This window comes from Crinia signifera, chromosome 8 (genome assembly GCF_055691185.1).
Source record: "Crinia signifera chromosome 8, ASM5569118v1, whole genome shotgun sequence".
NCBI classification, from domain to species: domain Eukaryota; kingdom Metazoa; phylum Chordata; class Amphibia; order Anura; family Myobatrachidae; genus Crinia; species Crinia signifera.
In genome coordinates this window covers 24,217,077-24,238,547 of record NC_139224.1, presented here as the reverse complement: position 1 = coordinate 24,238,547, position 21,471 = coordinate 24,217,077, and the positions used below count along the sequence as shown (strand labels likewise).

The 21,471-nt window shown below is 45.4% G+C and overlaps 1 protein-coding gene across 4 annotated transcripts in view; it reads right to left on the bottom strand.

The window, feature by feature from the left end:
- The window catches only part of FRMD4B (FERM domain containing 4B), a 207,184-nt gene that overhangs the window by 97,537 nt on the left and 88,176 nt on the right, over positions 1–21,471 (bottom strand). For all 4 annotated transcript variants that reach the window (XM_083156012.1, XM_083156011.1, XM_083156010.1 and 1 more), the window contains exon 4: positions 16,126–16,218. In XM_083156012.1, the coding sequence (XP_083012138.1) occupies positions 16,126–16,218 (93 nt within the window). The remainder of the gene's footprint in view (positions 1–16,125; positions 16,219–21,471) is intronic.

The following is a 21,471-nucleotide window of genomic DNA, read 5'->3' as shown; positions in this document are numbered from 1 at the left end:
CACGCATCGCTATCGCTTGGTGATTAATATCCAGCATGCAGCATAAATCTAGTGAGACCACTGGACATGACAGATTGCACAGCACACATTGCTGACACATCGCTGACGCAGCGCTGCATGCTGAGCGATCTTGCCGAGTGATTTGTCTTATCTACAGTACATTGCTCAGATCGCTCAGCAAAATCTCCCCGTGTGTAGGCCACTTTAGGCCCCAATCAGCTCCTGTCATTTTTCAAACACAGCCTGTAACATAGCAGTTAGGGTCTATTAACCCCTTCCCGACATTTGACGTACATTTACGTCATGGCCGGGATGTACTTCCCGACACATGGCGTAAATGTACGTCATGGCTTTAAACTGTCACCGCGTCTATAGACGCGGTGACAGTTTAAACATGTCTGCTGTCCCTGACAGCAGACATGTCCCTGCATGCCCAGGGGGGGCTGCGATGCCGCCCCCCCCCCCGTCGGCGATCGCTGTGATTGGCTGTTCAGTGTGAACAGCCAATTACAGCGTTTTCTGTGTCACCGGCGAATAACGTTCGCCGGTGACACAGGGATCGGTGGTGATTGGTGCTGTAAAGTACAGCACCAATCACCACGGGGTGTAAGGGTGACACTGGTGTCACCCCACCTCACCCAACCCGCCCCCAAAGGCCGTGATTGGTTCGTCGGACCGACGAACCAATCACAGCCATGGAGGGTGATTTAAACTAACGGTGACTGCACTGCAGACGCCATTCCGGTCTGGAATTGCGTGCAGTGCGGTCACCGTGCCTATCTGCCGCGATATACTGACCTGATCCTTGCAAACACTTACCTGATCACTGCTTGTAGCGTTCCTGGATCTTGTTACTTCTTGTGACTTCCTGTGTTGTGCTGTGCTGTGTTGTGCTGCTGTGCTGCTGCAGTGTGTTCGAGTTATAGATAGAGAGAGATAGAGAGAGAGAGATAGAGAGAGATAGAGAGGGCTAGTGACAGAGAGTGCTATATTTTGTGATGCTGCAGTGTGATAGAGTTATAGATAGAGATATAGAGAGAGATAGAGAGAGATAGAGAGATAGTGACAGATTGTGCTATATATTTTTTTATATATATACAGCTGTACTGCGTGTGCAACTGACTGCTGCCCCCCCCCCCCTTTTGTGCTGATCAGTATAAATTAACTGATCAGCAACTTTTTGGGGGCGCAGGGTTTTTTTTTTATATATATACCTGTCAGTGCTGCTGCTGCAGTGCCATAGAGTGATAGATAGTGAGAGATAGAGAGATAGAGAGAGATAGTGATAGAAAGTGCTATATTTTGTGTCTGCTGTCCCCCTTTTGTGCACCCCCAGCAACTTTTTGGGGGTGCAGGGGTTATTTTTTATATATATAACTGTCAGTGCTGCTGCTGCAGTGTCATAGAGTGATAGATAGAGAGAGATAGAGAGAGATGGTGATAGAGAGTGCTATATTTTGTGTCGGCTGCCCCCCTTTTGTGCACCCCCAGCAACTTTTTGGGGGTGCAGGGGTTATTTTTTATATATATAACTGTCAGTGCTGCTTCTGCAATGTCATAGAGTGATAGATAGTGAGAGATAGAGAGAGATAGAGAGAGATAGAGAGAGATAGAGAGAGATAGTGACAGAGAGTGATAGAGAGTGCTATATTTTGTGTCTGCTGCCCCCCCCCCCTTTTGTGCTGATCACTATATCTGAGGTGATCAGCAACTTTTTGGGGGTGCAGAGGTTTTTTTTATATATATACCTGCCAGTTGCACTGTCAGTTGCACCAAAGGTTGTGCACCTGCTGCCCCTCACTGGTAATCAGTGTCGCATCACTGATCACCTTTTTTTTTTTTTTTTTGAGGGTGCTGTGGGGTCTTTTTTTAATTTTTTTTGATCAAATTTTTTTGATCAAATTCCTGTTGCCTTTGAGCGCTGTTCAGTGACGGACGTTACTGACCAACATCTGTGCTCAATTTTTGGCGCAGGACCTTTTTTTTTTTTTCTGCATTACATACACAACACACTACATACTACATTGAAATAAAGTTTGTACCCCCCCTACACTATACACGTGTTGAAACATTTCACTACCAGAAACACAAAAATAAAAATGGCATCCCAAATGTCATCCCAAATGTCATTCCAGTCATCCAGAAGAATGTATTCAGCGGAGGAGGCATATGCCATGCTTGCCTCTGACTCTGACACAGCCAGTGAGGCAAGCGGGGAATTTGAAGGATTCATCTTAAGCTCCTCTTCCTCCTCTAGTGATGAGGGACCCCCTCAAAGACGCCCCTGTAGAGCAGCTGAGACCCCCCCCCAATAATTGATCTCGTATGGACCCCACCACCAGACAATTTTGAGCCCCAGGTTCCTGAGTTTTTGGCCATCCCAGGAATCCAATTTGATTCCACAGGTCTCAGAGAAATTGACTTTTTCAAATTATTTTTCTCTGATGATTTTATAAATTTAATGGTGGACCAAACTAATTTATATGCCCAGCAGTTTATTGCTCAAAACCCCACGTCATCATTTGCTAGGTGGACCCCTGTAGATGCAGTAGAGATGATGACGTTTTGGGGTCTGGTGTTTCATATGGGCATAGTAAAAAAGCCAGAAATTAGGCAATATTGGAGTACAGATGTTCTGTACAGCACCCCACTTTACCTTATGGCCATGACCCGGACTCGTTTTGAGTTAATCCTTAAATTTTTGCATTACAACGATAATGCACAGTGCCCACCCAGAGATGATCCCACCTTTGACCGGCTATTCAAAGTCAGGCCGGTCATTGATCACTTCAGTGCCAAATTTGAAGAGATGTACATTCCAGATAAATTCATTTGCATAGACGAGTCCCTTATACATTTTAAAGGAAGGGTTAAATTCCGCCAGTACCTTCCCAGTAAGAGGGCAAGGTATGGCATAAAAATGTATAAGCTGTGTGAAAGCACCTCAGGGTACACCCACAGGTTTAGGGTATATGAAGGGAAGGATTCAAGAATTGAACCGCCAGAATGCCCCCCCTCCCTCGTAGGTGTTAGTGGAAAAATTGTCTGGGATTTAGGGCACCCCTTCCTGGATAAAGGTTATCACCTCTATGTGAATAACTTTTACACCAGCATCCCCCTGTTTAAGGCCCTTGGTTCAAGAGGTACAGCAGCTTGCGGTACTGTGCGCAAGAACCAAAGAGGCCTCCCAAAAACGCACATTGCCCAAGTAATGAGAAGGGGTGAAAGCAGGGGAATATGCACCGAAAATATGTTGTTGGTCAAATATAAGGACAAGAGGGATGTCCTTATACTGACAACAATTCACGGAGACAGTACCACCTCCGTCCCTGTACGAGGTACCAGTACCCACACCTCAAAACCTAATTGTATCCTGGATTACAATAGGTACATGGGCGGAGTGGATCTTTCAGATCAGGTACTGAAGCCGTACAGTGCCCTGCGGAAAACAAAAATCTGGTACAAGAAGCTGGCCGTGTATATCATCCAGATGGCACTGTATAACGCTTACGTGCTATTCCGTTCTACCAGCCAGAGGGGGACATTTATGCACTTTCAAGAGGAAGTCATAAAGGGCCTAATATTTGGGAACCAGCAGGCAGAGGGCCCCAGTACTTCTAGTACTGGCCCCCGTATTGTACCAGGGCAGCATTTTCCTGATGAAATCCCCTCCACTGGAAAAAAGGGCAGGACACAAAAAAGGTGCAAAGTTTGCTATAAAAAGGGAATAAGAAAGCAAACTATTTTCCAGTGTGACACTTGCCCCGACAAACCCGGCCTATGTATAAAGGAGTGTTTTAAAATATACCACACATCTATGGATTATTAGGTTCATAATTTCACCGTGCTTCGGGGGTCTTGCTAATGCCACATAGCACCCACCATTCATTCCACCAGAATCTGAGCCGCAAAATCCAAAAATCACTCCTTCCCTTCTGAGTCCTGCCATGCACCCAACTGGTATTTTTTGGTCACATGTGAGGCATTGCCGTACTCGGGAGAAATTGGGGCACAGATTTTGGGGTGCTTTTTCTCCTTCATACCTTCTGAAAATGAAAAATTTTGAGCCAGAACTGCATTTTTGTGTAAAAAATGTAATTTTTCATTTTCACTGCCCAGTTGTATCAAAATTGGTGAAACCCCTGGGGGTTTGAAATGTACACTATACCCCTAGATGAATTCCCTGAGGGGTGTAGTTTGCAAAATGGGGTCATTTGTGGGGGGGTTCCACTGTATTGGTGCTTTGGGGGTCTTGCTAATGCGACATAGCACCCACCAACATTCCACCAGAATCTGTGCGGCAAAATCCAAATATCACTCCTTCCCTTCTGAGTCCTGCCACTTTTTGGTCACATGTGAGGCATTGCCGTACTCGGGAGAAATTGGGGCACAGATTTTGGGGTGCTTTTTCTCCTTCATACCTTCTGAAAATGAAAAATTTAGAACCAGAACTGCATTTTTGTGTAAAAAAATGTAATTTTTCATTTTCACTGCCCAGTTGTATCAAAATTGGTGAAACCCCTGGGGGTTTGAAATGTACACTATACCCCTAGATGAATTCCCTGAGGGGTGTAGTTTGCAAAATGGGGTCATTTGTGGGGGGGTTCCACTGTATTGGTGCTTTGGGGGTCTTGCTAATGCGACATAGCACCCACCAACATTCCACCAGAATCTGTGCTGCAAAATCCAAATATCACTCCTTCCCTTCTGAGTCCTGCCACTTTTTGGTCACACATGAGGCATTGCCGTACTCGGGAGAAATTGGGGCACAGATTTTGGGGTGCTTTTTCTCCTTCATACCTTCTGAAAATGAAAAATTTTGAGCCAGAACTGCATTTTTGTGTAAAAAAATGTAATTTTTCATTTTCACTGCCCAGTTGTATCAAAATTGGTGAAACCCCTGGGGGTTTGAAATGTACACTATACCCCTAGATGAATTCCCTGAGGGGTGTAGTTTGCAAAATGGGGTCATTTGTGGGGGGGTTCCACTGTATTGGTGCTTCGGGGGTCTTGCTAATGCGACATAGCACCCACCAACATTCCACCAGAATCTGTGCTGCAAAATCCAAAAATCACTCCTTCCCTTCTGAGTCCTGCCATGCACCCAAATGGTATTTTTTGGTCACATGTGAGGCATTGCCGTACTCGGGAGAAATTGGGGCACAGATTTTGGGGTGCTTTGTCTACTTCATTCCTTGTGAAAATGAAAAATTTTGAGCCAGAACTGCATTTTTGTGTAAAAAATGTAATTTTTCATTTGCACAGCCCAGTTGTATCAAAATTGGTGAAACTCCTGGGGGTTTGAAATGTACACTATACCCCTAGATGAATTCCCTGAGGGGTGTAGTTTGCAAAATGGGGTCACTTGTGGGGGGGTTCCACTGTATTGGTGCTTGGGGGTCTTGCTAATGCGACATAGCACCCACCAACATTCCACCAGAATCTGAGCTGCAAAATCCAAAAATCACTCCTTCCCTTCTGAGTCCTGCCATGCACCCAAATGGTATTTTTTGGTCACATGTGAGGCATTGCCGTACTCTGGAGAAATTGGGGCACAGATTTTGGGGTGCTTTTTCTCCTTCATACCTTCTGAAAATGAAAAATTTTGAGCCAGAACTGCATTTTTGTGTAAAAAAATGTAATTTTTCATTTTCACTGCCCAGTTGTATCAAAATTGGTGAAACCCCTGGGGGTTTGAAATATACACTATACCTCTAGATGAATTCCCTGAGGGGTGTAGTTTGCAAAATGGGGTCACTTGTGGGGGGCTTCCACTGTATTGGTGCTTTGGGGGTCTTGCTAATGCGACATAGCACCCACCAACATTCCACCAGAATCTGTGCTGCAAAATCCAAAAATCACTCCTTCCCTTCTGAGTCCTGCCATGCACCCAAATGGTATTTTTTGGTCACATGTGAGGCATTGCCGTACTCGGGAGAAATTGGGGCACAGATTTTGGGGTGCTTTGTCTCCTTCATTCCTTGTGAAAATGAAAAATTTTGAGCCAGAACTGCATTTTTGTGTAAAAAATGTAATTTTTCATTTGCACAGCCCAGTTGTATCAAAATTGGTGAAACCCCTGGGGGTTTGAAATGTACACTATACCCCTAGATGAATTCCCTGAGGGGTGTAGTTTGCAAAATGGGGTCACTTGTGGGGGGCTTCCACTGTATTGGTGCTTTGGGGGTCTTGCTAATGCGACATAGCACCCACCAACATTCCACCAGAATCTGTGCTGCAAAATCCAAAAATCACTCCTTCCCTTCTGAGTCCTGCCATGCACCCAAATGGTATTTTTTGGTCACATGTGAGGCATTGCCGTACTCGGGAGAAATTGGGGCACAGATTTTGGGGTGCTTTGTCTCCTTCATTCCTTGTGAAAATGAAAAATTTTGAGCCAGAACTGCATTTTTGTGTAAAAAAATGTAATTTTTCATTTTCACTGCCCAGTTGTATCAAAATTGGTAAAACCCCTGGGGGTTTGAAATGTACACTATACCCCTAGATGAATTCCCTGAGGGGTGTAGTTTGCAAAATGGGGTCACTTGTGGGGGGGTTCCACTGTATTGGTGCTTGGGGGGTCTTGCTAATGCGACATAGCACCCACCAACATTCCACCAGAATCTGAGCTGCAAAATCCAAAAATCACTCCTTCCCTTCTGAGTCCTGCCATGCACCCAAATGGTATTATTTGGTCACATGTGAGGCATTGCCGTACTCGGGAGAAATTGGGGCACAGATTTTGGGGTGCTTTTTCTCCTTCATACCTTCTGAAAATGAAAAATTTTGAGCCAGAACTGCATTTTTGTGTAAAAAATTTAATTTTTCATTTTCACTGCCCAGTTGTACCACAATTGGTGAAACCCCTGGGGGTTTGAAATGTACACTATACCCCTAGATGAATTCCCTGAGGGGTGTAGTTTGCAAAATGGGGTCACTTGTGGGGGGGGTTCCTAAATTTTAGCATCTTATGGTGCCTAGAAACCTACATGGTGCCTAAAAAATAATCTCATAAAAAGGAGGCTCCAAAATCAAGTAGGTGCTCCTTCTATTATGAAGCCTGTGGTTTGGTCAACGTGCACACTAGGGCCACATATAGGATATTTATGAAAACAAAAGAATTGGGGGAATCAATTTTTAGTCACATTTCTCTAGTAAAATCTACTGTGTTCCTTAGAAAAATGTATTAAAATTGCAAATCTGCAAAAAAAATGAAATTTTGAAATTTCACCTACACTTTGTTTTAATTCCTGTGAAACACCTAAAGGGTTAACAAACTTCCAAAATGCTGTTTTGAATACTGTGAGGGGTGCAGTTTTTGAAATGGCATCATTTATGGGGGTGTCTCACATACAAGTCCCTCAAAGTCACATCAGAACTGAACTGGTCCCTAAAAAAATCAGTGTTTGAAATTTTCTTGAAAATTTGAGAATTTGCTATTCATATTGTAAGCCTCCTAGTGTCCAAAAAAATTAAAAGGAAGTTGAAATAATGATGGAAACATAAAGTAGACATATGGTCTATGTTAGTTATTAACTATTTTGAGTGGTATGATTATTTGTCTCACAAGCAGAAAATTTAACATTTTGCAAATTGCTAAATTTTCCATTTTTTTACGACATTTTGGTATTTTTCACAAAAAAACACAGACTGTATCGACCCAAATTTACCACTAATTTGAAGTACAATGTGTCACGAGAAAACAATCTCAAAATCACTGGGATAAGTAAAAGCAAAAAAAAGTTATCCCCACTTAAGTGATACATGTCAGATTTGAAAAAAAGGGCTCTGTCAGGAAGGCAAAAACTGGCTGTGTCAGGAAGGGGTTAAGCCCTAGATAGAGCTAATGGACAGCCTGTGAATAGAGATAGCGGGGGAGATGTATCAAACCTTTTAGAGCAGGGCTGTAACTAGGGACCTTATTCTGGTCTGCAAAGCTGCGAAATTCGACCGCCCCACCTAGCATGCTAAGTTCCCCTGCATGCTTGCAAATGGATGTTTAGCATAAACATCCATCCACAGCTTGTGTGCAGGGTGGAACTCATTCGATGGTCGCCGACCATCAAATGATTTCTACATAGCTCGCAGATGTAAGACATCTCTCTGGTTTCTCTGTAGCGGAAGAGAGCGGGCAGCTGACATCTGCTGACATTAGCTGCCCAACCCCCCCACGTGCGTCACGGGAGCATTTAGATGGGAACGCCCAGCGATTTCACAGGAATGCCCATGAAATGATGAGCATTCCCATGGACGCAGCCCGTTGCTGCCACCCCATGCCCTCCGCCTAATATGCTAGGTGCGAACGGGACAGCGAACTATCAGTTTGCCGTGCCAGCTCACACTAAGCGGCTGCACATGCGCATAAAAGTATGTGTGCATGCGCAGTCGCTCACCATCGCTCAGGGAAGTGTGGGGATAGGAATCACCCCCCCAGGTGTGTGTAAGTGGTTCCCGCCACTCAAACATTTCAAATGTGGTGCTGGCTGCCAGCCTATCAGAGCTGCCGGTCCAGCAGCCGCAGTTAGTGATTGTCTGCCGGACCGCAAGCTCCGATTGGATCCCAAGGCAACGCCATATTTAAAAATAAGTTCAGCACCTCTGCATGTTCTGCTCTCCTCCCTGTCTTCAGTAGCACCAGCAGTGGCGGGATGCCAGATTCCAGGCTCAGGGCTGGACTGGATTACAAGGTGAGCAGTAATGGGGGCGTACTGCAATGGGAACTACTCTAGGCATTGTGTAAGGGACACTACTGGTGGCATAATGTGTATAAGCAGAAGTACTCAGGCATTATGTGTAGTCTAATGTTTGGTATAATGTGATATGGGCATTACAGTGTGTGGCATAATCTGTAATGGGTATAACGGCGTGTGGCATAACGTGTAATGGGCATTACAATGTGTGGCATAATGTGTAATGGGCATTACGGTGTGTGGCATAAAGTGTAATGGGCATTACAGTGTTATTGGTACTATTGTGTGGCCACACCCCTTCCCCATGAAGCCACACCCCCACATTTTTGCCATGCGCCTTTGGCACTCTCTGTCCCTATTTTCACTATGGAGTGGGTACCAATTCCCTTTCTGGCACAGAGCACCAAAATGTGTACTTACGGGACTGTTTTAGAGAGTTAAAGAGAAGTTCCCATAGAAACCAAAGTCTAGATATCATTAATCTAGCACTATAGATAAAACTAAGACTCTATAAAACAACATTTAAAGGTTGACTGGTTGCTATTGGCAATTTCTTAACTTAATTTCTCTCTTAGATACATCTCCCCCAGTGTGATTATATTAAATGAATCCTTGTATGTGGGAACAACTTCCGCCTGTGAAATGCTAGTACGGTATGTGGCTCAATCACGGCTCAGGTTTCTTCATTTTTTATTATATATTTATTTATATTTATACCAGTAGCTGATGGCAGATTAAACTGGATCTAAAACTGACAATACCAGTAATACCAGTCTGCTTGTTTAAACAAGATGCCCTTTCCTCTAGTTTAGATATAATTGTATTTAGGAACTGTGCCCATGTAAACTTATTGTGATACCGTGCGTGTTGCCAGCAGGCTGGCTGTGTAGCAGGTTAGTGAGTGGTCCTTCAGACCGCCATTCATTTGCTTATTTGCATGTATAAAGAGGCCGGGTTAATAAATGCACCACAACAGGTTAATACATCCTTAAAATCTGCTATAACCACCCAGGCTGCAATAGTAAAATCAATAGTAAAAACAATATGTACTGTAGTGCGCCACTGCATCTATTTAAAGGGACAGACAAAAGTAATTTTTTGATTTTTATTAGTATGATATATTTATGGGAAGAAAAATGCTTAATTCATCCCGGTGTAGTGCGGGCCACAAGTGTGTCTAGATTTAATTCATAGAACAGTTTATAGAAGAAGGTGGCAAAATATGAGGCAGAAGGAACAATTGCTATAGGCCAATCAGAGGATTTGGGTGGATAGAGGGTGTAATGTATGAAAGGTGCAATTAAAGTTACATTTGTTTGTAGAAGCACAGATCTAGATGCACTTTAACCAATGTATGACAAAAAAAAGGAAAAAAGTAATACACTTTGGAGTATGGCAACAGCTACAGGCTTAGTATTACCTGGAAAACTATACTGGAGGGACAGTAGGTGGCGCTGTGTTTTAAGTTGTCATTCAGTAGTCTCTCCTATCTTCCTGTTAATGATCCATCTTATGAAATGTATACTTAGGAACTGTGAACTAGGAATGTATGCTAGGAATATATACTGGTCATGTTTACCCCCCCCAGCGAGCGCCTTCGGAGATATTTTCAATCGCCAGGGTGCTCGCTGTTGGATGAATACCCAGCGTTTCATGGGTGTGCCCCCATAGAAATGCTGGATGGGCCCTCAGGGCCGGCAGCTGACATCACATGACTTCAGCGCCCGCCCCCGATTTGAAAAAGACCGTGCAGCCACAAAGTCATTCAATGGTAAGTAACCATCAAAGGATTTTGGTACTTATATGTTAGTCGGGCGCCCACTATAGTTAGTACGCTCATACCCCCACTATCCATGTCGGCATGGAGTTGATTTTAAATAGTGTGGTGAGTGCAGCGAGCCACCGAGCCTGAAGCGTGGCAAGCGACGCGTAAAACTAAGCAAATAGCTTAGTGGGCGCCCAACTAACATATGAGTACCAGGATTTTTTTAAGCTTATAGCATATTCTAAAATAATACCACAAAAATGTATGCCGTCTTATCAAGTCATCAATCATTTCAACCATAAAACAAGCAGTATTTTATGAGAAGAAAGTGAAAAATGTATTTTACTCCAAAAGAGGTGGACCCAGCTGACTGGAACTTGATGTGACATCTACACCTTGACAGACTGCTATACCTCTATACACACATCGGTTTGTGTACTTGTGTGAAACATCAGTGTGTACCTTGATATATTTACAGTTGAAACATTGGTTCAGAGTGCATAATAACTTAATAAGTAATGATTTTATCTATGAGTGCCCTTGTCTGCGGTACCTGCCAACTGAGGAACTTACTGTATTTTTGATGGAATGATCAGTTTCATCTTTTGAGTCAGTGGAGCTGCACGCTAACGTTTTCACAGCTATGTTTCAAGGTGCACAAATATAAGGGGTGTGGTATGACGACCCGAAAGTCAGGATTCTGACGGTCAGTATAATAACATCGGGATCCAAACTGCCGGTATTCCGACAGGGGGTAGATTTTTGGTGGAGGTTACCGCGCTTATCCCTCTGTATGTGGGGCAGCTTAACTGAGTGGTCCGTGCTCAATTTTTAGGTATAATGAATAATAGTTGTTAAGCGCTCTCCTAGGTTGTCTATTTTGTCAGAAAAAGTGACAAAATGCTGGTGTTCTGAGTGGTCTGTTTAGTGATGGTAATAAACCTTGGTTTTATGCTAGTGAGAGTAAAGTGACGAGATGTTTATGTTCTGAATAGAATTTTATTTGCAAACAATATATACAGGTATTGTACAAAACAGTAAATGAGTAGTGGGGGGTGTCTGAGATGAGTCCCGTGGGGGATATGAGGGTGCCAGCAGGCCCCTTTACCATAAGCCTGGGAGGATTATGTCTCATTCAGTATGTGCTGAGGCAGTGGCCTGTAATGAGCCCTTGGGGGTATCAGGGGTCAGCAGAACCCTTTATACCATAAGCCCTTAGGCTTATGTCTCAAATGAGGCCGCTGTGTGAGTGGGAATGAGGGGTTGGGAATGGGACAGGGGGTTGAATGTCCCGTGGGCGGGTGGGGTTAAGTCCAGGTGCACTTTCTGCTGCAGGTGAAAAGTCAATGGAGGTGCTGGGTGGCGGCGCCCCGCTCCCAGATTTCTTACCCCCTCACAGTCTTAATGCAGAGTGTGTGCAGCGGATAGGTGCTGGACGTCCCCGTCTCGCGTCGTAAGGCAGCGGTGAGTGGCGTTCACTCGTCTGCCTGTGTGTCCGTTGCGCCGCTCCGGTGATTGTGGATGCGGCTTCCACTGCTCCAGACCCGGACGCTAACTTCCGGGTTAGCGGGGTGACGTCACCGGGGGGAGCTGTGCGCTCGACTCCGGGCGGACGGAGGAGACTTTGATGCTTGCAGGAGATGATGTGAAGTATACTAACATACTACATACGCACTAACATACTTCACATCATCTCCTGCAAGCATCAAAGTCTCCTCCGTCCGCCCGGAGTCGAGCGCACAGCTCCCCCCGGTGACGTCACCCCGCTAACCCGGAAGTTAGCGTCCGGGTCTGGAGCAGTGGAAGCCGCATCCACAATCACCGGAGCGGCGCAACGGACACACAGGCAGACGAGTGAACGCCACTCACCGCTGCCTTACGACGCGAGACGGGGACGTCCAGCACCTATCCGCTGCACACACTCTGCATTAAGACTGTGAGGGGGTAAGAAATCTGGGAGCGGGGCGCCGCCACCCAGCACCTCCATTGACTTTTCACCTGCAGCAGAAAGTGCACCTGGACTTAACCCCACCCGCCCACGGGACATTCAACCCCCTGTCCCATTCCCAACCCCTCATTCCCACTCACACAGCGGCCTCATTTGAGACATAAGCCTAAGGGCTTATGGTATAAAGGGTTCTGCTGACCCCTGATACCCCCAAGGGCTCATTACAGGCCACTGCCTCAGCACATACTGAATGAGACATAATCCTCCCAGGCTTATGGTAAAGGGGCCTGCTGGCACCCTCATATCCCCCACGGGACTCATCTCAGACACCCCCCACTACTCATTTACTGTTTTGTACAATACCTGTATATATTGTTTGCAAATAAAATTCTATTCAGAACATAAACATCTCGTCACTTTACTCTCACTAGCATAAAACCAAGGTTTATTACCATCACTAAACAGACCACTCAGAACACCAGCATTTTGTCACTTTTTCTGACAAAATAGACAACCTAGGAGAGCGCTTAACAACTATTATTCATTCCGACAGGGGGGTTATAGCGCAAAGAAGTTCCTGCGCTCACCACAGGTTCTGTTCTCCCACTATAGGGGTCATGGCCCCCACAAGGGAGAATAGCCCCTGTCAGTTGGGATCCCGACTGTCGGGCATTTGAACAGTTGGGATTCCGATGTCGGTATACTGATCGTCGTGATTTAGCGGACAGGTCTTACGCATCTCTACTAGCAGTGGGCATCTTTGTCTGCTGGAAATGCATCTTAGAGGCAAGACGACACGAACAGGACACAACAGGAGACTGTGTGGATTAATGTGATATATTACACTTATATATCCGGGTGCGACTGAGTCTGTATATTACGCAAAACGGAACCTGGCTGCCACATTGTAGTACTTGGTGTGGAAATTCTGAGACTGTTGCACACATATATACGGGTGTCAAATATGAAAGTAATCAGCACAGCCTCCTTGTGTATCCTAGTCACATAGCATTGCGTCTATAATGATTTTTGGGCAATAGAGACACCCAAAGTCTCACGGGACCTGGCAAGAGGGGCTGTTTGGCACTATTACAAATTCCCATTTACTTTGTCTATGTATAAACCTGCACCAATCGGTCCTGTAGTGAAACAAAGACAAAAGTAGTTTATGATCTCCAAGAAAGATCCACAACTTTAGTTGAACACATTCATTGGGTTTATTTACTAAGATTAGAGTTGTATTTCAGATGGAATGTTGCTATGGGTAACCAAGCAGAATCTACTTTTTGACAGGATTGGCACTTGCGCGCTGCTGTGGTGTGATTGTGAAATTAACGTGAAATCACTGCAGCTGCTGTGGAACTCCCAACTGCTGTTGGGATGTGTAATAACACAGCAGCTGGAGTGACGCTTGTTGCCTGCCACGGGTCAAGTGCTTTCATCCATGTCTTTATGTCATCGGGCAGAGTTTTTGTCTTTGCGTTTTCTATGTATTTGTTGCCGTGGTTACAATACTGCCATTATGCGCTCTCTGGATGGTATACAACGGTATCTAAAAAGCAGCTGTGTGTTGTATCCCAGAGCTATGAAAATAATGAAATCTGGCTGATGATATAAACGCAATATTGGAAGGCACAGAGACAAGTAAAGGAAATGTACTGGAGTTAGTAAATGTGGACGGAAGACGTGTAAAAGCTAATGAGGTTATGTCACCTGTAGGTAGAAAACCTCTTTAACCTGTATCACTACACCATACACCACATGGTATATTTTAAGATAGCTAAATGCTGATTGCAGCCTCCATCCAAAGTTACACCTTATTAGTATAATATTATCTGCGACACGTCAACAACTTTGACCCAGTTCACAAGGATTTTATACGCTCGTCGTGCTGACTAAGGCTGGTATCAGAGACACGCAACTGTCTGCTGCTTACACCTAGTAGTTGTGGACGGCACAGCAGGGAGTGTGCACTGTATACAGTCCAACCATCCTGGCTGTGCTGGGAGGTAATATATATACAGCTATAAGTACATAGCGCCCCCTGCTGGAAATTAGTCATGCAAAATGGAAACAATGGTTCCCAATGCCTCCAAAAACATTATCTGCGCCCTTACGACTGTTATTGTATAACAATATGTAACTCCCAATCTCTACTAGCGTGTACATAGATGTGGCTTAGGTTGACACAAGCAAAAGGTCCAAATGAAAAAAGTTGACATGAGTTTTTCATGTTTTTTTGTTTTCTATGTTGATATACGTCGTCGTGGACACCATATAAGTGTATCGCGAACCCTCTCAGCTTTGAGCACGGTGCCTTACTATTAAAAGACACCTGTTTTTGAAAAAAATGGGAAAAATGCATGTCGACCTTTTTCATATTGACCTATTGTACATGTTGACATTTTGACCTCAGGTATGTCGACAGTTTCCATGTGTCGAACTTATGGCCCGTCGGCCATTAGTGGTCAACCTACTTATTGTTGACCTGCCGACCACATCCTGTATGAGCCATTTCTTGAGTTGGGTAGATCTCATCCCTTCTTCTCCGTACATTAAATGGGGGTTTGTGGGGCAATTGCACCGAAGAGTTTACTAGCAAGGTCATGGGGAAAGTCGTGAGTGTGTGATCATGCCTTGTATTTTGAGATGTGTATATAGGGGAACCGAGACACCACATCAGCCCAGTGCCCACCGCTCAGGGGCACCGGGGACAGCCCCAGGCTTCAGCCTGGGCAGGTAAATTCTGGGGGACCTTCATTGGAGGGGGTCCCCACTTCCCCAGGGTCCCTGCCGACCGGTCAGGGGGTAAATGCTTTGGCCGTGGGACATAATGTAATAAGCCTGGTGCTGGTTCACAAAATACGCGGACCCCTACTCATTTTGTCCCCAGTATTTTGTGAACCAGGAATGGCCCTTGGGCCTGGTGCTCAAGGGCCGGCCATATAATCGGGCGCTAAATACCAATACAGCAGAATACGTCTTTGGCAAAATACAAATCTGTAAATAGGGCAGATTAGTAAATATACCCTATTTAAAATTTGTATTTTAGACAAAATACAACCGATGTCTGTCGTATTAAGAATACGAATACAACTCCGTTGTATTCACATTCTTAGTAAATTTACCCCGATTGTGTTTATTTGTGATTCTTGGGTTCAGTTATGTGGTAAAGTTTTCTGTTTATACACATATTTTATGATTGACAGTCACCAGAACTGGTTTTGTCCATAAATAATTGACCATAAATAATTAGAATTGTCTTGGATGACCAATCCGTGGCACCCCTGCAAGTGTCCCGAGGCACCCCAGAGAGCCACGGCACACGGTTTGGGAATCACTGGCGTACTGGCTAAGGGGAGAATGGTGGCCGGAATTGAATTCACCAGAGATAGGAAGGAATGTGGGATAGAAAGTCTATATCAGTAATTCAACAGCATCAACCCTGCACAAAGAATGTAACAGTGACACCTGCAGGTACATGGTGGTACAATATTCTACTCCATATTTGTTTTATCCTATGTAATAAACTGTTAATGCTGCTCACTTTTATTGGGGGAATTCAGGTATTTTGCACGCCGGTGGCCACTCCGTTCGTTCCGTGACGGGCTGGAAACTAGTCTTTTTACACAAGTACAGTACACCAAATTATATGTGATTTAAAAATGTTCCATCCAATTACATTGTTTCTCAACATAAAATAGGAATAAGGGGTGACTTACCTTACAACAAAATAAAGCGTTAATGGTCCAGATTTTTTAGGCAAATCGTGGTCAAGAACTCTCTGTTCTAACTGCAGCCAGGCATTTTGTCCTCTGTAAGAGAAACAAGGTGGATGAACTTGCCATCATAGAACAATGTAGGTAATACCACGCACCAGTATGACGGTAGCCTCAACTCAACACTCTCTGCTTTGTTATCATTTAGATTCTTGGAGTGGCAACCTGTTCACCTAGCCCCATTCACCTCGCGATTGGCTACAAGTTGCTCCTCCCACTTCACCTTCCATTTATCAATGTGTTCCCAGTCTTAAAGAATTTGTCCTAAAACCAGTAATTAGATTACACATTAACGGTATTGAGCGTAAACACTGCACTTTGTTTAAACAAAATTGCTCAGATCGGCCATTCTGAGAGATAGCTTTTAAAAAATGGTGTAATGTGTATGGGGCTCAAGGTATATTTATCAAGATTACGTTTACAAAATAATGAGAAACCTCATACCTGTTTCGCATTTAGGGGGTATTCAATTAATCCTGATTTTTTTTTTTTAAGGCAAGAAAATGGGACTATTTCGACCCAATAAAATTAAATTGTCGGCAGTATCACACCGTTTTTAGTTATTTTCCACCCAGAATCCAAATTTGCGCTAAAGTTTTTTTACTAACATTTCTGATTTAGGGCGAGATTCACTAAACTAAAAATGCCGTAAAAACCCAGTTTTTGGGGTTTTTACCGCATTTTGATATGCAGCAAAGCCACACAGCCGAGGCTTCGCTGCGAGGGGTTACACCAGTTCTAGATGGCGTAACCCCATGGAAGCCTATGGGCTTCCCTTCGCGTCCCCCGCCGCCCCGCACGCCCCCCGCCGATACGCGCCGCACCCCCCTTACCTGTGTCCGGGCAGCCTCCTGCTGTGCTGCCCGGACCAGTGACCTCCTCCTCCCTGCACAGCTTCCAAGTGCAGGGAGGAGGAAACGGAGCCCTCACACAGCAGTGTGAGGGTTCAGGGAGGGAGGGGGGACCCGCAGCACATCGCCGGTCTTCGCTTTGGAGTTAATAATCGCATATGTTACTGCATATGCGATTATTAACTCTGCGAATGCCGGCGATGTGCTGCGGGGGTTATTAGAGAATCCCGCCCTTAGGGCCATATTCTCTAAAGCTGGTTTCACATTGCAAAAACCTGCTTTCAACTCGTTTTTGTAAACGTTTTTTTAAATGGGTCAAAAGCCAGTTAAACCCCTTTCATATTGCATGTTGTAAAGGTATATTGCAGTTTCAATACCATTTTTGTACCTTCAGACTCAACCCGTTTCACCCATAGAAAGCCATACAATGTCACTTTAAATGTTTTTTTCCTGCTTGTGGGCGGGGAAAATGTGTGGTTATCATTTGTAGCAAATACCGTTTCTGAGCTGTTCAGACTGCAGGGAAAACGGCTCAGAAACGTGTAGGATTCTGCTTTTAACACGTTTCAGAATACCGGTATTTTGTAACCGGCAAATTGATTGTGGAGCTTTCATATTGCAGCTGGTACCATTTAGAGGGGGAGATTCTCTAAGAATCTTCGCCCCCCTTCGCCGCCCATCGCATTTATAATTATCGCATATGTTGTAACATATGCGATAATTAAGGCAAAGGACAGCTCTTGCGTTAAATGCTGTCCTTTGCGGTGAGAGTCGCCGGGTCCCAGCAGGTCCCGGCGGCTCCCCCTCCCTCACACACCCGGCGCTGCTGCTGCTGCGCCGGGCTCTCCTCCTCCCTGCACCCGGAAGAGGATCAGTGCAGGGAGGAGGTCACAGGTCCGGGCAGCACAGCTCTATGCTGCCCGGACACAGGTGAGGGGGGAGGGGGCGATGCGGGGCGGCGGGGGGTCGGCGCGGGGCGGCGGAGGGTTGTGGTAGAAGCCCATTGGCTTCTATGGGGCATCGCCAGATTTTTCTGGCGATGCCCCCCGCCGCGGTAACCCGGCGGGGGATGCTTACAGCATCCCAAAATGCGGTAAAAACCCCGATAACAGGGTTTTTACCGCATTTTTTGCTTAGAGAATCTCCCCCTAAAGCAGTTAAAATCGGCAATATGCCGTGTAAAAACTGCAATGTGAAAGGGGCTTACGCTTCAAAAGTAATAAAATAAACAGCCAGCCAATCAGCTCCTGCCTGACATTTTCCAAACACAGTCTGTGACATGGCAGGTAGGAGATGATTGGTTGGCTGTTTATCAATCTATTTTATCACTTTTGAAGCTTTGAGAATCTGGGCCATAATGTCTAAGTCAGAGGTTCCCAATCTTTTTTGAATCACGGTACCCTAGAGTATCAGAATTTTTTCACGGCACCCCTACAGCAATTTTTTTTTTATTAGATTGGGTTTATATGCGATTCTTAGGGTCAGTTATGTGGTAAAGGGCAGGAATTGCTTCTGTTTGTACACATTTTGTGATTTGCAGCCAGCAGCACTGGTTTTGCTCATAAGTAATTAACTATTAATAATGTGAGTTGGTCCTGGACCACCAACCCAGGGAACCCCTGCATGTGTCCCGAGGCACCCCAGGGAGCCCCGGCACACAGTTTAGGAACCACTGGTCTAAGTGAAAAATCAGCCCTTAGTATCACCTAAATGTACCAAAGGACAATTCTCTTCCAAATCCTTAAATTTGCATATTAGTAAGCGGATTGCATTTCCCATTTTTGTAATTTCCTTCTTCCACGTAGCAGGAAACATGAAGAGTTGCCGGCTAGTGGATAATATACTTTGTTGAAATTCTAATTACGCCTTGCTTATAATTTGAGGTAATAATTGGGGGAGGGGTATTAAGACATTCTTTATGGGGGAGAACCTTGTAGAGAATACTAACCAATCAGCTTCTGTCTTTTTACAGGCTGTGCTAGAAAATTGACAGTTAGGGGTAAATATACTAAAACATTCTAAACATGAAAAGAGGTGATATTGCCCACATCAACCAATCAGGTTCTGTCTAGATTACAACAAATGTTAGACAGAATCTGATTGGTTGTTAAGGGCAACATCACCACTTTTATCTCTCGCTGAGATTTTCCTTCATATATTTATAATTCTCAAGGAATTCCTGATGAAGCATACGGTAAATACGCTGCCTAGCGAGCAAGAAAATGCCATCCGCTGCCCTCCCAAATGCCCACCCCGCATCCCCTCAGTAACATGCAAGTGGATGTGTCCGGCTACACTTCCCTTGGCAAGAGGCCGAAGGGGACAGAAATCATATGATGGTCGCCGATCATCGTATTATATATCTCCCCTTCAGACTTTTATTTCTGCCGCTGTTTGCTGAAAAGGGGGCGGGGGCTGACGTCATGTGACGTCAGCTGCCCGCCCCAAGAAGTCAGCGGTCCGCGTGCATTCCCAGGGGAACGCCCAACATTTTTATAGGGATGCCCAGAATTCACACTCGCCGAAGCCATTCGCTCCCAGGGTCTGCACATTCTCCGCGCAAACTCCCCACCATCGGAACGGGCCATTAGCATCACGCAGGGCATTGAATGCCTGCTGGTACTTATAGTCCCCCCTGTAAAGGAAATATTAAAATAAAAACACAACACTGGCTTTTTAAATAATGTATTTATGTGTAGATTCACTGGTGGTTGGTGGCTCCACCACCACCCTACCAGGGCTTCCGGCATCTTTGTCTGGAGGGCAATGGCTGCCACCCGCTAGGACTTCCCGGCGTCTTTGTTCCTCTGATGCTCTTCTCTGCTACATCAATGCTGGAAGACTGCAAGCCATTGGTTCACGCATGCTTATATGTGTCAGTCATACAGGCAGTCACTGTGTGACAGACTGATCCGCTGTCCTACCACATCTGTCTCAGTGACAGGGGCATGTTATGATATGGGCTGAAGGCAGGTCCCTGTCACTGAGGAAGATGTGTAGTTGCCTCCTCCCCATTGTATTTCAATGGGCTTTTCCGCCACTTTTCTACAAATGACTTAGCCCCGCCTCTTAGTGGAGACAGTTTTTGATTGTTAGTGAGAGGCCCAGCTCCCACTGCCTCATAGCGCTCCCACACAGTGACTCAACCATAAAGGGTTACAAAAATACCAATAAGATATAACAGTGCATCTTTTAATTTTCTTTCATATACAGATGGAGCCTTCTTCAGCTAGCCTTCTCTGGAGAGCCATGGTGAGCCAAGGCCTATTGTTCTCAGCTGCAATACAATACATACAACAATACAGTAGGGGGATAAGCAGAGGATTAAGTCTGACCGCTCTGGCTCACTTAGGGCGGGATGTACTAAGAGGAAAATGTGGTCAAACCCCCTTTTTACTGCATTTTCAAATGTACTAAAACCCATCCGCCACGTCATCGCAGGGCAGGGTATAACCACCTTTGGGTGGCGATACCCTATAGAAGCCTATGGGCTTCTATCTCCGCCTGCTGCTCGCCGCAGACTCCTACCCCCCTCTCCGTCTTCCGTGAAACTCCTCCACCCCTTAGCATACGTCACAGCTGGATGTCCTTAAAGCTGCAGGGGGGAGGAGCAGACGCTGGGGGCAGCCGCACGGTGTCAGGATGTGATGGAGACCCCCCCGCACCACATCACAGGTATGACGGGGGGCCTCCGTCACTGCACTGCTGAAACATATGCGCTAGCATCGCTGTGGCCGGGTGGCGATGCATATTAATACATCCCGCCCTTAATCCTATTAAATGGCTAGATGGCTCTATCTGTATAACAGGTGAGGCTCTGCCTACCCTGACTGCATTGCTCTACCTACCATCCCACTAAGTCCCTCTAGCCACTAACACCATGCTATACCTAATGCTTCACATCACACAATAATATACATTATTAAGTATCAAACAGGCCTCCACTCAATGCATACCTCCCAACTTCTGTCCGTATGAAATAGGGACACTCGCGCGGAAAAGGGGGCGGGCGTATGCAAATGAGGGCGCGGCTTATGCTAATTAGCCGCAACCTCATTTTCATACGAGAATAGACGCTGTGCGCATGCGCACAGCGTCTATTCTACTAGATTGGGGGTCTCCCAACTGCCACCCCCCCGCAGCGGGACAATGCCTGCCGCGGGTGGGACAGCGGGACAGGACCTGAAAATCGGGACTGTCCCTCTAAAATCGTGACAGTTAGGAGGTATATCAATGGTATGTAAAGCAGACCTGGAGCTGGCCGCCACCTGTCCACAGACTCCCACTTAATAAGTGTAAATGGATGGTCTGGACAGCTGATGACATCACACACACACACAGCCAGAAAATACAAAAACTCCCCCCTGCCACAAAAATTTCACAAAAAACACAAACCCTCAGCCCCAAAAATAACACACACACACACACACACCCTACC